Raw genomic sequence first — 16,343 nt, 5'->3', positions numbered from 1 at the left:
AGCAAGCTGGGTACTCATTTTACCGACCTTGGAGGGATAGAAGGCTGAGTCGACCTGAGCTGGCTACCCGAGACCCAGCTTCTGCTGGGATCGAACTCAGGTCATGGGGAGAGTTTCGGTTGCAATACTGCCGCCTACCCCTCTGCGCCACACGAGGCTCAGCCTCTGAGTTAACCTTCTCTTAAATACCTCTTGTCTTCCTCAACAAGGAGGCAATTTGGTTTTTTAAAATTTTGTGTCCCCCCCTCCCCCCCGGAGTTTGGTATGGCTCAGTAAGCCAGGCCTTGTTTGTGGTTATCCCTATCCGTCCTCCTCAGACCCCTAGCATGCGTAGAGAAACTGAATCATAGAATCATAGAATAGTAGGGTTGGAAGGGGCCTACAAGACTGTCGAGCCCAACCCCCTGCTTAATGCAGGAATCAAAGTCAGAGCATCCCCGACAGCTGGATGTCCAGCCTCATCTTGAATGCTTCCAATATAGGACAGCCCACCACCTCCCTAGGTAGTTGGTTCCATTGTCATATTGCTCTAACAGTCAAGAATTTTCTCCTGATGTTCAGCCGGAATCTGGCTTCCTGTCACTTGAGCCCATTCTTCCGTATCCTGCACTCTGGGATGATGGAGAAGAGATCCTGGCCTTCCTCTCTGTGACAGCCTTTCAAGTACTTGAAGAGCGCTATCCTATCTCCCCTCAGTCTTCTCTTCTCAAGGCTAAACAGGCCCAGTTCTTTCAGTCTCTCTTCATAGGGCTTTGTTTCTAGTCCCCTGATCATCTTTGTTGTCCTCCTCTGAATCTCCTCCAGCTTGTCTGCATCCTTCTTAAAGTGCGGTGCCCAGAACTGGACACAGCACTCCAGATGAGGCCTAACCAGTGCTGAGGGAGCGGAGGGTTCTTTCTCTTCCTTCCTTCTGGGCTTTTGCGGAAGGCCAAGCGGCAAGACGGTCTTGCGCTGCCTCTGCCTTCTCAGCACAAAATGAGAGCGATGCATGTGCCCCATGCTTTCCTCCAAGTCCTCTGGTGCATGCAGGGGACTAGGGGGTGGAGAATGGGGTCTGAACACTTTGTGTCATGCTTTGGAGAAGCGCAGAAGCGGCATGAGTCCCTCGCAGGGAAAAGTGGCAAGAGGGACTCACGCATCCCTTTCCTTTCCTTCTCTGAACCCTGGTGTAAAGTGAGAGAATAGGCATTTCCCTTCTCCGAGTCCTCCGCGTGCGTCATAGCAATTGGGGGAAGGACTGACTGTTGTTTGACTTCATGCCAGGCTTTTGTGGAAGGCACAACCAGCTTGAGCCATTGGGGCTGTTCACACAACATGCTAAACCAGTAGCCTGGTTCACATGATCAGCAGGAGAAGCTACACAGTATGGCATGCCTGCCATTTGCTTAATCACCCATGCCATGTCGCAGGTTGCTGTGTTGTCCAAACTCGGCCCATCGCAGGTGGCTTCTAACCCACCCCACAACCCATGGCTTGTAGTAGGGCTTGTGGAGTGAGTTAGAAGCCACCCCTGCTGCACTGTGTGCTGGGTTCAGATGACATGGCAACCTGCAGTGTAGGTATTTAAGGAATGCCTGGCGCATGAGCAGGGGAAACAGTCCTCACCGTGTAGTTTCCCCCACTGATCATGAGAACCTGGACAGTGGTTGAGTGTGGGTTGTTGGTGAACTGTGGGTTGTTTGTTGAATGTGTTAGTGTGTTGTCTGAACCCAGGACATGTTTCACAGTGCGGCTTGTTAAACACCCTGAACAACCCAACAACAAACCAGGGGTTCTCAAGGTGGCTTGTTTCAGAAAAATAAGTCACACTGCGTGGTTAACAATATGGAAAAATAATGTGGAAAATATCCTGGATTCAGACAGCACGCTAACCTGTGGTTCAACACCAACCCGCGCTCAGCTTGCTCAGTGTGGGTTAGCATGTTGTATGAACCTAGTCGTTGGTTAGGAAATTGAAAGCTGCCTTATGCCAGGCCAGACTATTGTTCTGTGTAGCTGTCAGGGGGCCCTAGCCGGCCTCTTTCAGTCTACTCCAGTAGCCAACTCCAGACACAGACAAAGGATTCTTTTCAAGGCTTTATTCGTTTTACAACTTTATAACTCTATCACCAGCAACTAAGCTATGAACAGCAGAGTTACCTATGCCCCAGGTTGGAAACAGTTGGTCCCCGTTTGAATGAGAATCACTTGCAGACCCTGAACTTATGGGCTAGGGAGAGTCCCTCCCCTTTTCCCTTGGGTCCTCTGGACGCGACCATTGCTTGCGCGCCAAACGGGCACTATGCCTCCTTTCCACGCCCTCCATAGCTCATCGCTCTTTGCATCTACGTTGAGCATCCAGCCAGCCCTCCTCCCGCGCTCCTGCACTCCCAGGACTGCTATCTATGTCTGGAATGCCGGCAGGAGGAATCTCTGCCAGCTGCAGGGCCTGGGAGGGATGAGCGCGCTCCTCTCCCACGGACGGCTGTTCCTCCTCAGAATCAGAACTGCTCTGAAGTTCTATGGGCTCAGTGTCCACCCTGACAGTAGCCCAGTATTGCTTGCTCTGATTGGCAGTGGCTCTTTGGGGGCTCAAGAAGAGAGAGGTCTTTCCCTCTGCTTGCTACCTGATCCTAGTTAAGAGATCAAACCTGGGAATGGAACCTGGGGCCTTCTGTATGTAAAGCATGTACTCTGTCCCCACCCACCGTCTTCAGCACAAAGTGAGAGACAGATCCCACTCCTCTCCGGAGTTTTCTGTAATTCACGGAGAACCATAGAATCATAGAATAGTAGGGTTGGAAGGGGCCTATAAGACCATCAAGTCCAACCCCCTGCTCAATGAAGGAATCCAAGTCAGAGCATCCCTGACAGGTGGCTGTCCAGCCTCATCTTGGATGCCTCCAGGGTGGGAGAGCCCACCACCTCCCTAGGGAATAGGTTCCATGGTTGGATGGCTCTAACAGTGCAGACGTTTTTCCTGATGTTCAGCCGGAATCTGGCTTCCTGTACTTGAGTCCGTTATTCTGTGTCCTGCACTCTGGGATGATTGAGAGGAGATCCTGGCCTTCCGCTCTGTGGCAACCTTTCAAGTACTTGAAGAGCGCTGTCCTATCTCCCCTCAGTCTTCTCTTCTCCAGGCTAAACATGCTCAGTTCTTTCAGTCTCTCCTCATAGGGCTTTGTTTCCAGTCCCCTGATCATCTTTGTTGCCCTCCTCTGAACCCTCTCCAGCGTGTCTGCATCCTTCTTCAAGCGTGGTGCCCAGAACTGGACACAGTACTCCAGATGAGGCCTAACCAGTGCTGAGTAGAGGGGAACTAGTACTTCACGTGATTTGGAAGCTCTACTTCTATTAATGCAGCCCAAAATAGCATTTGCCTTTTTTGCAGCCTCATCTCATTGTTGGCTCATATTCAGCTTGTGATCAACAATAATTCCAAGATCCTTCTCGCTTGTAGTATTGTTGAACCAAGTATCGCCCCTCTTGTAACTGTGCATTTGGTTTCTTTTTCCTAGGTGCAGAACTCGGCATTTATCCCTATTAAATTTCATTCTGTTATTTTCTGCCCAGCGCTCCAGTCTATCAAGATCACTTTGAATTCTGTTTCTGTCTTCCAGGGTATTAGCTATCCTGCCCAATTTTGTGTCATCTGCAAATTTGATCAGCATTCCCTGTACCTCCTCCTCCAAGTCATTAATGAAAATGTTGAAGAGCACTGGGCCCCGGACTGGGCCCTGCAGTACCCCGCTCATCACTTCTCCCCAGTTTTAGAAGATCCCGTTGATCAGGACTTTTTGAGGGCTTGTGGGGAGGGGCGGGAGCATTGTTTGTATCGTGCCTCTGGAGCAAGGGCACTCGCCAGAAGGGGAGTGGTGGTCACCATGGGCGAAAGGGCTCCTGCGTCTTTTCCATACGGCCAAGGAAGGTGTCTAAAGCAAGGGGTGGCTACCAGCCCTGGGGTTAATACTGCTGCTCTATCATGGCCCACTGTTGTCCCCCCCAGCCCCAGTTTCCATACCGAGAGCTCTGCGCTCATGCTCACCGAGCTCAGAAAAAGCGTGAAGATTCCCTTTCATATTCTGCATTCAGTGCTGCCACATGTTGGTGCTAAAGTAACACAAATACGTGGTATTATTTCTGCATGTTAACTTCTGTTGATGGAGTGTCAGTATTATGTGCTGGACTCCAGAGTTCTTCCTCTGACTGTGATCGCAGCAAGTATTCCCTCTTCCCTGTGTGACTGCTCGGTCTGGGGTGTCACTTTAACCCCCCTTTTCCTCTAAATTTGTGAAAAGTGACCTGAACAAAGGGACTGAGAAAAGCTGTCCTCTCAACCTTGTTTCAAGGGGCATCTTTCTTTCCCCCCTTTGCAGGAGAGTCGATGGATGATGAAATGACTAAACTTTGTGGCCTAGCGAGAAGGTAAGTGCATCTTTTTATTTTTGCTTCACATTAATGTCAGCTGGGAGCCCAAGGTGGGGTTGTAGCGGTTACTCATTTTTAAAACATCCAGCCGGGCGCTACAAGTCCAGCATTGCCAGGCCCGGCTGCAGGTGGGGGCAACTTGTGGACCTCCAGAAGTTAGTGGACATGAACTCCCATCAGCCTTAGCCAGTGGTGAGGGCTGATGGGATTTGCAACCCAACAAGATATGGGGTCCTTGATTTGGAACAGGTGCCTCGGTGAACTCACTTGCTGAGCATGGGACACATTTGTTGCTTCTCCCGAGTCAAGGAACCCATCAAAACATCAAGCGATAATGACCACATTGGTTTGTTTTTCCCTTTTACTATTCCTTTTTTGAGTAGGATTGACAGAAATGCTGCTCTTTCCAGTCTGCTCAAGGAGGCAGAGAGTCCCTTCCTTTGGGGGCGCCAGTAAAGGAACTGGCCCTGGCCCTGCTAGGTGCCCTCCAGATGTTTTGGACTACAACTCCCATCATCCCATCAGGGCTGATGGGGGGGTGTTGTAGTCCAGCTCATCTGGAGGGCAGGAGGTTGGGGAAGGCTGTCCGAAATGAAGCCACTTTCCCAAAAGATAAACGGCCTGGAATTTAGGGCAAGATATCCCCCTACCCCTTCTTCTTTCTACAGCCTGTCCAACTTTGAGATGTCAGAAAAATCGTGGTCTTTGGAATCGCCGGGGCATAAAAAAGACGCAACGGAAGGTGATCAGGAAAAACTGGCAATCGTGCCAGCCAAATTTCCCCCAGGTAAAGAACCATGGACCATTGTCAGGGATGCTGCAATGGTGGATTTCCTGCATTGGCAGGGCGTTGGACTAGATGACCTCCAAGGTACTTTCCAGCTCTATGAGTCCGTACCTTTCCTACTGCAAGCTCACTTGGAATAGAGGGAGACATGCTGGATCTTCCAGCCAGTATTCTAGCCTCCACAATTGTTATTTCAGTCTGGTTTTGGTTTTGGTTTTCTTTTTTTAATAGACTTTGTTTTCTTTAAAGAGAAAAACCAGGAGTCACAAAACAGACAATTGACAGTTGATGATTAAATTACATGGTGTCTGGCTTTATAAAAGCCAGGGTAGTGTTTCTTTGGGATTAGAGCTTGCTACATAATTGATAGGGGGACTGAGGGATGACCTGGAAATGTACACCCAGTACAAATGAATGCTTGCCAGGCTGTTCTGCTAGAGGCACAGTTGAAAGCAGGCGGTATTTGAGGAACACTATGTTTAAAGTAAAGCAGCAGGGTTGGTGTTTTTTTGTTTTTAACCGACCGAGCTACCAAATGAAATGGGCAAAGCACAGAGGAATTCATGACCAATACAGAAATGTACAGCAGGTGGAGGGCAGCCTGTAGATCTACACAACAAACCATCAAAGGTACTGTGTTGAAACTGGATGCCTAACACGCTTCCTTCTTTATTGTTACGTGCTGCGGGAATCAAACGCATATTGTCTACAAATGTAACCGTTCTGTTCTGGAGTGTCCTCTGAGCCGACAGGGCTTTACGAAGTAATAGAAGTGAAACGGACAGGTCCCTGCCCCAGTGATCTTATGACTGAGACTTCGGCAGGGAGACGTGACATGGCTGTTAAAGCTCGTTAGGGCCTGGTGGGTCCAGATTGGCTTGTGGGGCCAGCTGACAGTATCCTGGCTGTGAGGGTCACTTGACAGAATTCAGGCCAGTGTATTCAGCCTAAGGGGATACCCTTGATCCTTGGAATTTAGCTCGCCGGGTTTGCTGAGGAACCAGAGCGCTGGTGCTGCAGGAGGCAAAGCTGAGGTTGACACTTGCCAGAGGCCTGGGTTTAACACCCCCCGTCCCCCTGCAGAACCTTACAAGAAGAGAAACATGCTTCAGTTGTAAGGGGCCACGATACTTTTCAACCCCTCCTGCGCTCCGTACTGATGTTGCCGCTCTCTCGACATTTCTTTAGAGCTGTTGATGGAGCATCTCCAAGAAATCCGGATGCTGAGGCACCAGCTGGAGGAATCCATTCAAACCAATGACCGCTTGAGGAAGCAGCTCCAGCAGCAGGTGTCGGACGCTACCCAGGACGAAGGTAACGGGGGTTGGGGCCCTCTCAGGAACGGAGGAAGGAAGGGGAAGCCCTCCCCCCCACCATCTGCATGCAAACGGAGGTCTGGAAATTATGGGAACTCACGTTTGCTTAGGTGAGTGCCCCTGCTTGAGTTTTTGCGAGCGGAACTGAGGCGTGCACTGATCGTGGACAGATCCCACCGTCTTCCCTACCCCAGGGGTCCAAAAAGTTGCCTTGGGGCAGGTGATGGTCTGGAAATCATGGGAACTCACGTTTGCTTAGGCGAGCGCCCCTGCTTGAGTTTTTGCGAGCGGAACTGAGGCGTGCACTGATCGTGGACAGATCCCACCGTCTTCCCTACCCAAGGGGTCAGAACGTTGCCTTGGGGCAGGTGATGGTCTGGAAATTATGGGAACTCGCGTTTGCTTAGGCAAGCAGCCCTGCTTGAGTTTTTGCGAGCGGAACTGAGGCATGCGCCGATCGTGGACAGATCCCGCCGTCTTCCCCTACCCCAGGGGTCCAAAATGTCACCTTGGGGCAGGTGGCGGCGGTACTGAAAGAGCAGTGCCTGGCACTCCCAGTCTCCAAGAAACTATGGTTCTTCCTCACGGTCTCTGTGCATCACACATATAGGCTCTGCACCTGCATGGAGCCTCACTTCTGGAACTTCTCTATTTTGGCGGGAACCTCCCTCCACCTACCGTGCACGTCCCTGGCAGGTTCCCGCCCAACCCCTCAGTCCCCTTTCGACCACCTTGCTGGTTGCCTCGCAGGGAACTTGCTCATCGATCTGTGTTGTTTCATAGTTGCTGAGGGAGTTCGTTCTCTTTTCTCTCTTTCCATCCAGCCTTCTGTCGGTTTTTTTCATCTCCATCTATAAAAAAACAAAAAGAAAAAAGAAGTAAAGTAGTTAGCTTTTTTGTTATTTTTCGCCGTCGCCAATCCGTAGTAGGGCAGAGATGTGTGACATTAAAAACACTGTTCCTCAAGTGTGTGTGTTGTATCATAGAATCATAGAATAGTAGGGTTGGGAGGGGCCTACAAGGCCATCGAGCCCAACCCCCTACTCAATGCAGTAATCCAAGTCAGAGCATCCCTGACAAGTGGCTGTGCAGCCTTGACTTGAATGCTTCCAGTGTGGGAGAGCCCACCACATCTCTAGGGAATGGGTTCCATTGTCGTATTGCTCTAACAGTCAGGAAGTTTTTCCTGAGGTTCAGCCTGATGTTCAGCGGCACGTTATTGGAGGAGGCAGTGCCAGGCAGTCTCTAATAAAGTATATTTTTTCTTGCCTGGGACTCCACTTCCCAGAATCCCCAGCAGCACACAGATGCTCCACGCATCGTTTCCACCAGGGATTCTCTGGGGAGTAGCAGCGCCTGCCAAGTCTGCTTGCCCCAAGGTACGTTTTTGGGCCCTTGTGGCAGAGGGAGGAGGTGGCAACAACAAAAGGCTTTTCAAAGTTTTGACTGGAACACTCAAAAAGCTGTGACCCCTTTGAGGCCAACCAGGGGGGTGATCGCACCCATCGCTATCTGGTCGCGGTCTGACCTTGATTGGGTTTGCCCAGTCATGGCAGGGTTGTCAGCTTTGATCTCTCTGCCCCATTTGATGATCAAGGTGATGGGCAAAGGTTGTGTTTTAAAGGCTCCAGGGCGTGGTGTGGCCCCTGAACTATTGGCATAGGGCATCACTCAGGAACGTTTCCAAGCTTTGGGAGCAAGGGAGCGGTGCAACCCCTGAGCTTGTCTGACCAAGTTTCTGGAAGCTACCTGTCCCATTTGAGCTGAAGTCTTGGCAGGCTTCCTTTAGATACTCTCCAACATTTTGTGGGGAAAGGTTGAAAATCTTATTTTCCATTCTGAGGCTTGATCAGTAATACATTTGCAGGGAACAACCAGTTGTGTCCAGTCTTGGAAGCCAACAATGATTTCTTCTAGCCAGTGGGCATATAGGAAAAGTGCCCCTGAGCACACGCAGAGTGCCTCTTCCTTCCTACTGGGCAAGTGCGACCTGCTCTGCCCCTCCCACACAAAATTAAGGAGAAGAGCTTATAGGATGGATGGTCATCTGCATCCCTTTTTGGTGACAAAACACTCTTCTCACCTCCCTAGCAATTATCCCATGTATATCAAGAGAATATGGACTCCTTTTCCCAATCATCCAATCCTAGATTTCCTCAACTGCCATCCATCAACTCATCGCCATTAAAATATTTTCCCCTCTCCATCTCTTGCCATAGGCAGGCCCTGCATTCTGTGCCCCCACCCCAGTGCAGGGGCAGAGGACCATCAAGCCGAAATCTGTTTTCAGCCCCAGCCTAAAAGACTAGCTGTTCTTTTCCTCCACAGAAGCCATCCAGCCTAACTGCAGCTTCTCCAACACAGCCTCCTGCCCGCCCACCCACCCGACCTCCACCTGCTGCTGTCCTAACATCAGATCCTGTGAATAGTTGGGCACACCTGAGCCCCTCGTTTCGGTGGGCCTTGCAACAGGATCAGGCGGTAACATTCACAATACAGGGTCATCTGACGGCTGGGCATGCTTTACCCTCCGGGATGCAAAACATCCTCATGGCCTGCATCTTAGCGATGTGGACGTCTGAGCGTTACAGGTAGACACCTTCGTATTCCGACTCAAGCAATTATGAGCTTTTGCGACATCTCCCCCCCCTCCCCCCCCCCTCACCACTTCACATAAGGCAGGGTAGAAATCTCAGCTACTTCAACCAAAGTGTATATTTGGAATTGCCATTCTTTGCTCTTTCTCTGAAGGAAGGGTTGATTTGCAAATGCCCCCGTATCTGAAGACAAAAAAAGAACACAGGAATGAGCCTCCTCCTTCTCCTTTTAGTCCTAATGGTGCTAAAGCGTTGGCCACTCCTTAGCTTCATCTGGGCCTCCATTTTGTTGTTTCAAATGGGTGTTATCTGGAAATGGCAGTTCCTCTCGGGAGTAATTTATGCTGATGGAAAAGTATACATAACTGACCCCCTGATTTTGTTCATGAAGTATTTACACGCAGCTGGAAAGGAAGGCCGTTCTTGCATAATGACCACACCTGAAACTGTTCCAGTGCTTTTATGGCTTCATAAAGATTCGGGGGAAAAGACATCTGTTAATGCAGGAGGTGTATGTTATCTCAACACCTTCCCATCCGTCTTTCTGTTACTTTAGTAAATACATCCCTGCATGACGGGGAAAAAATGGAGAGGAAAAGGAGTGGAGCTCTTTACTGTTAGTATCAGCCTCCCCCAACTTGGTGCCTTCCAGATCTGTTGGATTCCAACTCCCATCATCTCCACTCAGCATAACCCTCTCCTCCCGTGCTGCACCCCTTATCTGATCCAGGGGCTTCGGAGCTGCTTTTTAAAAATGTGGGGCATAAGATTGTGGGTCGTTGGCCATCTCACCAATTTGACCCTGTGGGCCAAACTACACGATCCATTAAATGCAAGATTCCATCAGACATGGTCTTCTTTCTTCCTTTGTTAAATAGCAGCTACAGTGGAGTGGGCAGTCAGGATCAGGGCCACTGGGCACCAGCGGCCCCAATGAAAATCACCCGTATTTGTTGTGGAAAGGAAGCCGCTAAGAGTAACAATAGCAGCTTCCTTCCTGGTTTGATTGGAAGTGCGGGGGGCATGTTTTTCTTGGTTACACCCCTTTCCTGCATGCTGTGGTCCTGGTCCTGATCCCCTCCCCCACTATTTAACCAAAAACAAACAAAACACACACTTTAAATTTCTTTGTTGTTGTTGTTGCTATTATGATTGAGATTTTCAGCCTGCCTTTCGGGGTGCAGTGCCCTCACAAGGCGGCAGCTTACAATACTACAAAATCATGAACATATAATTAAAGAGCAAGCGGGCATTGAACATACCGTGTAGTTCAACCCTAGGGATGGATCGAGGCCCCTGTGCTTTGAATTCCAAATTCAGCCGTACGGCCAACCTCAGTTCAGCTGTTCATCTCCTTGTGTGCACGGGGGTGACTTGCACACCAGCAAAAACACGATGGGTGAAAACAGCCTCCCGAAGCATGGAAACTGTATCACTCTGAGGCCCTGTCGATCTTGGGCACTTTGTGTCGAATGAATTGGCGAGAACCTAAACGGAAAAGTCATCCCGTGTACCAGCCTCGGCGTTTCTTTTTTACATAAAGCGCCAGCTTCCAGTCTTTTTGTGGTGCGACTGTGTCCCCCCCGCGCCCCCCCCAGGCGTAAAGCAGAGAAGAGCCAGGGTTACAGTGTAGCGCAAATCTTTCAGAGGAGATACACCAAGCGTAACTTCGAGATTCTTGAACGAATGTCTCTCTTTAGCGCTCTGCAAATTGATCACCCGGCTGTTCTTTCACCTGCTCCGCCCAAACGTACCTAGTAGTCCAGACCGACCTTCTCCAACCTGGCGCCCTCCAGATTTGTTAGCCATTCTGACTGGAAATGATGGGAGTCGCAGTCCGACACATCTGGAAGGTGCCACGTTGGGGAAGGCTGGTTTAGAGCTTGAGGGGTGGGGGAAGAACTGGTCTTGGGCTGTGCAGAGCTTGTGGCCGGCGTCGAGGAGGGGAGGCATCCATGGTGGAGAGCCGCAGACGTCTCTCCCGGTATTGGCGTGTGGTTTTTGGGATGGCTGTGTCTCTCGACGGGCACTCTGCCCTTCTCCTGCATCGCTCCAAGCCAAAGAGCTGCGAGGGGAAGCCTTTGTGGCACAGCTGGAGAACAGATGACATGCTTGATAAATGTCAGCTAGCGCTCAGCGGCTCCCGTTTGCGCTTTTGCAGCTGTTGTTGCTAGGCTTCTGGTCCCATCCAAGGCGTAAAGCAAGTGAACAGGAGCCAGGGCAGAAGATCCTGCCGGGGACTTTGGCACCATCCTGTTACCTCTCTGCTTACGCCGTCTTCTCTGAGGGGGAGAGGGGGAGCCTGTTGGAATCTGGCTTCCTTCTCCCTAGTCCTGCCTGAATGGCCGTCCTCCTCCATGTGAGCCTGTCCGCTCATTGCTCATTCAGATTTGCCGAAGAAAACCACATCCTCTCAGTAGCCAAGGTGCAGGTGGTGGAGAGAGTGTAGCTGTGCTTGGACTGAGCAACTCCCTGCCTAGGAGGGCTTATCTCTCCCCAGTTCTCCCTCCATCTTGCCACCACCTTCCTTTTTCGGCAGGCTTTCAGCCTGCCAAGCTGCAGTTGTTTTGTTAATCCTTTGGAGAATGGGATTGTGTTTTATGTGCTGTATTTTCATTTGCCGTTGTTTCTTTTTAGTGGTTGCAGTGTTTTCAAAACAAATTGTGTGCTGCCTTGTGCATTCTTTTTTTAATGGAAAGGCGGGATATAAATGCCTTTAATCGATGATGACGAGGAAGAAGATTATGATGCTATAGTAGCCAAAGTGAAAGAGATTGGAGGAAGGTTGAAGCTTTTCTCTCCTGTTCCTGCAGGGAAACTAGGAAACCCTTGCAGATTCTGAACCTGGGTGGGGCTTTAGATGTTTCCATACCTTACCCACGCACATTTGTTGTTGTTGTTTATTCGGTCAGTCGCTTCCGACTCTTCGTGACTTCATGGACCAGCCCACGCCAGAGCTTCCTGTTGGCCGTCGCCACCCCCAGCTTCCCCAAGGTCGAGTCTGTCACCTCCAGAATATCATCCATCCACCTTGCCCTTGGTCAGCTCCTCTTCCTTTTGCCTTCCACTTTCCCTAGCATCAGCATCTTCTCTAGGGTATCCTGTCTTCTCATTTGCCTTTAATATCATTCCCTCAAGTGAGCAGTCTGGCTTTATTTCCTGGAGTGTGGACTGGTTTGATCATCTTGCAGTCCAAGGCTCTCTCAGAATTTTCCTCCAGCACCACAGTTCAAAAGCATCTATCTTCCTTTGCTCAGCCTTCCTTATGGTCCAGCTCTTGCAGCCATAGGTTACTACGGGGAAGACCATTGCTTTAACTATGTGGACCTTTGTTGTCAGTGTGATGTCTCTGCTCTTAACTATTTTATCAAGATTTGTCATTGCTCTCCTCCCAAGAAGTAACCGTCTTCTGATTTCCTGGCTGCAGTCAGCGTCTGCAGTAATCTTTGCGCCTAGAAAGACAAAGTCTGTCATTGCCTCCATGTTTTCTCCCTCTATTTGCCTGTTCTCCCAGACCATGCTTGCCTGTAATTCCAGGTGTCGTTTGACTACCCACGTTAGCATTCCAGTCTCCTGTAATGAAAATAACATCTTTTTTTAGCGTACTATCCAGTAGGTGCTGCAGATCCTCATAGAACTGATCTATTTCTGCTTCTTCAGCATCTGTGGTTGGGGCGTATATTTGGATCACTGTGATGGCTTACCCTGAATTCGAATTGAGATCATTCTGTCATTTTTTGGATTGTACCCAAGCACTGCTTTAGCCACTTCATCATTAATTATGAAGGCTACTCCATTTCTTCTGTGGTCCTCTTGTCCACAGTAGTAGATCTGGTGGTCATTTGATGTGAAGTGGCCCATTCCAGTTCACTGACACCCAAAATGTCTGTATTTAATCTTGACATCTCCCCAGTAACCACATCCAATTTGCCCTGGCTCATAGATCTTACATTCCAGGTTTCTATGGTGTGTTGAGCTTTAGAACATCGGATTCGTCGTTCACCACCAGCACCATCGGCTGCTAGCCGTCCTTTCGGCTTTGAGCTAGCTGCGTCATCACATCTGGGGCTAGTTGAACTTATTCTCTGTTCCTCCCCAGTAGCATTTGACCATCTTCCGACCTGGGAGTCCCATCTTCTGATGGTATACCGACATATCTCTGGTTGTACTGATCCATTTAGTTTTCATGGCAAGAATACTGGGGTGGGTTGCTGTTTCCTTCCCCAGGGATCATATTTAGTCTGACCTCTCTGCCATGACCTTCCCGTCTTGGGTGTCCCTTCACAGTTTAACTCATGACGTCATTGAGGTGCTCAACCTCCAGCACCACGACCAATAATGCTTGCAATGTTCAGAGGGCTTTCCATAGATCAGCCTTCCCCAGCCAAGTGCCCTCCAGTTGTGCTGGACTGCAACTCCCATTGTCCCCAGCTGTCATGGCTGTTGGGAATCATGGGAGTTGTAGTCCAACACATCTGGAGGGCATGCGGTTGGAGAAAGCCGCCATAGATTATATTGTAATTCTTACAATGACCCTGTAAATTCCGTCAGTATTATTCCAATTACATAGTTGGGAAGTTGAGGCTGGGAGAGAACGGCTTAGCTGAGTCCACTTAGAGAGTTCACTGCAGAGGGGAGATTGAAACCAGGGGTGGGGGAGGACTCACTGATTCATAGCTCAGGCTCTTAGCTCTCTACCCTACACACCACACATTTATTTCTTACGCGACACCCTGGCTTGTAGGAGTGCTCCTGTTGCCACAACAGAGGAATTGACCTAAATGTGGTCTAACTGTGGGCTTCTTTACTGTGCTCTTTCTTGTTGTTGTTGTTCAGTCGTTCAGTCGTGTCCGACTCTTCGTGACCCCATGGACCATAGCACGCCAGGCCTTCCTGTCCTGTGCTCTCTCCCGCAGTGTGCTCAAGTTCATATTCATTGCATCGGTGATGCTTTCTAGCCATCTCATCCTCTGCCATCCCCTTCTCCTTTTGCCTTCAGTCTTTCCCAGCATCAGGGTCTTTTCCAGGGAGTTTTCTCTTCGCATTAGGTGGCCACAATATTTGAGCTTCAGCTTCAGTATCTGTCCTTCCAATGAGCAGTCAGGGTTGATTTCCTTTAGGATGGACTGATTTGACCTCCTTGCAGTCCAGGGGACTCATAAGAGTCTTCTCCAGCACCACAGTTCGAAAGTATCAATTCTTCGGCGCTCAGCCTTCCTTATAGTCCAGCTCTCACAGCCATATGTTACTACTGGGAAAACCATAGCTTTGATTAGACGGACCTTTGTCGGCAAGGTGATGTCTCTGCTTCTTACTATGCTGCCTAGGTGTGCCATAGCTTTCCTCCCAAGGAGCAAGCGTCTTTTAATTTCATGGCTACAGTCACCGTCTGTGGTGATCTTGGAGCCCAAGAAAGTAAAATCTGTCACTGCTTCCATTTCTTCCCCTTCTATATGCCAGGAAGTGATGGGGCCAGATGCCATAATCTTAGTTTTTTTAATGTTGAGTTTCAAACCAGCTTTTGCACTCTCCTCTTTCACCCTCAACAAGAGGCTCTTGAGATCCTCTTTGCTTTCTGCCATTAGGGAGGTATCGTCTGCGTATCTGAGGTTGTGGATAATTCTCCCGGCAATCTTAATTCCGAGCTGTGATTCATCCAACCCGGCGTTTCTCATGATGTACTCTGCATATAAATTAAATAAGCAGGGTGACAATATGCAGCCTTGTCGTACTCCTTTCCCAATTTTGAACCAATCGGTTGTTCCATATCCGGTTCTTACTGTTGCTTCTTGACCCTCGTACAGGTTTCTCAGGAGACAGGTAAGGTGGTCTGGTACTCCCATCTCTTTCAGAATTTGCCAGAGTTTGTTGTGATCCACACAATCAAAGGCTTTAGCGTAGTCAATGAAGCAGAAATAGACGTTTTTCTGGAATTCTCTTGCTTTCTCCATGATCCAGCGAATGTTGGCGATTTGATCTCTAATTCCTCTGCCTCTTCGAAATCCAGCTTGTACTTCCAGTAGTTCTCGGTTCACATACTGCTGAAGCCTAGCTTGTAGGATTTTGAGCATCACCTTGCTGGCATGTGAAATGAGCGCAATTGTACGGTAGTTTGAACATTCCTTGGCATTGCCCTTCTTTGGAATTGGAATGTAAACTGACCTTTTCCAGTCTTGTGGCCACTGTTGAGTGTTCCAGATTTGTTGGCATATTGAGTGCAGCACTTTAACAGCATCATCGTTTAGGATCTTAAATAGCTCAGATGGAATACCGTCATCTCCACTAGCTTTGTTGTTAGTAATGCTTCCTAAGGCCCACTTGACTTCACTTTCTAGGATGTCCTGCTCAGGTGCAGTAACTGCACTATCATGGCTATCAGGGACATTAAGATATTTCCTGTATAGTTCTTCTGTGTATTCTTTCGACCTCTTCCTAATCTCATCTGCTTCTGTTAGGTCCCTGCCTTATTTGTCCTTTATCATGCCCGTCTTTGCACAAAACGTTCCCTCAATATCTCCGATTTTCTTAAAGAGATCTCTAGTCTTTCCCATTCTGTTGTTTTCCTCGATTTCTTTGCATTGCTCATTTAAGAAGGCCTTCTTGTCTGTCCTTTTTATTCTCTGGAACTCTGCATTCAGTTGGGTATATCTTCCCCTTTCTCCCTTGCTTTTCGCTTCCCTTCTTTCCTCAGCTACTTGTAAAGCCTCATCAGACAGCCCCTTTGCTTTCTTGCATTTCTTTTTCTTTGGGATGGATTGAGTTGCTGCCTTCTGAACAATGTTACGGACCTCTGTCCATAGTTCCCCAGGCACTCTGTCTGTCAGGTCTAATCCCTTAAATCTATTCGTCACCTCCACTGTATATTCATAAGGGATATGATTTAGGTCATGCCTGAATGGTTTAGTGGTTTTCCCTACGTTCTTCAATTTAAGCTGAAATTTTGAGATAAGAAGCTCATGATCTGTAAAGATCCATGCTGTTTACTAAAATCTAAATGTGGGCTTCTTTACCGTGCTCTTAACCGAAATCTAAATGTGGGCTTCTTTATCTGATCCTCATCAGATCCCTTCTTTCTTCACCCTCCTGCCCCTGGTCATCTGTTCAAATAACTCTGAAACCTTGACAGCTAGAAACTTGTTTGCCTTGTCAGCAGCTAACAATGCGAGTCTCAGCACTTTGGTGTCGTCAGCAGGGACCCGTCCTTTGATAAAAGCTTTGTGCATTTATACTCACCAG

The 16,343-nt window shown here is 49.1% G+C and overlaps 1 protein-coding gene across 1 annotated transcript in view; it reads left to right on the top strand.

Annotated features, from left to right (window-relative positions):
* The window catches only part of CDK5RAP2 (CDK5 regulatory subunit associated protein 2), a 146,294-nt gene that overhangs the window by 112,026 nt on the left and 17,925 nt on the right, over positions 1–16,343 (top strand). The window contains 3 exon segments of the mRNA XM_084820774.1: positions 4,356–4,404; positions 5,076–5,194; positions 6,383–6,508. Coding sequence (XP_084676900.1) covers positions 4,356–4,404; positions 5,076–5,194; positions 6,383–6,508 — 294 coding nt within the window.

This window comes from Heloderma suspectum, chromosome 14 (assembly GCF_057233095.1).
Source record: "Heloderma suspectum isolate Gila_16-S chromosome 14, 16-S_ref, whole genome shotgun sequence".
Lineage (NCBI taxonomy): Eukaryota > Metazoa > Chordata > Lepidosauria > Squamata > Helodermatidae > Heloderma > Heloderma suspectum.
The sequence above is the reverse complement of the archived record's forward strand: the minus strand, read 5'-3'. Positions and strand labels throughout refer to the sequence as shown.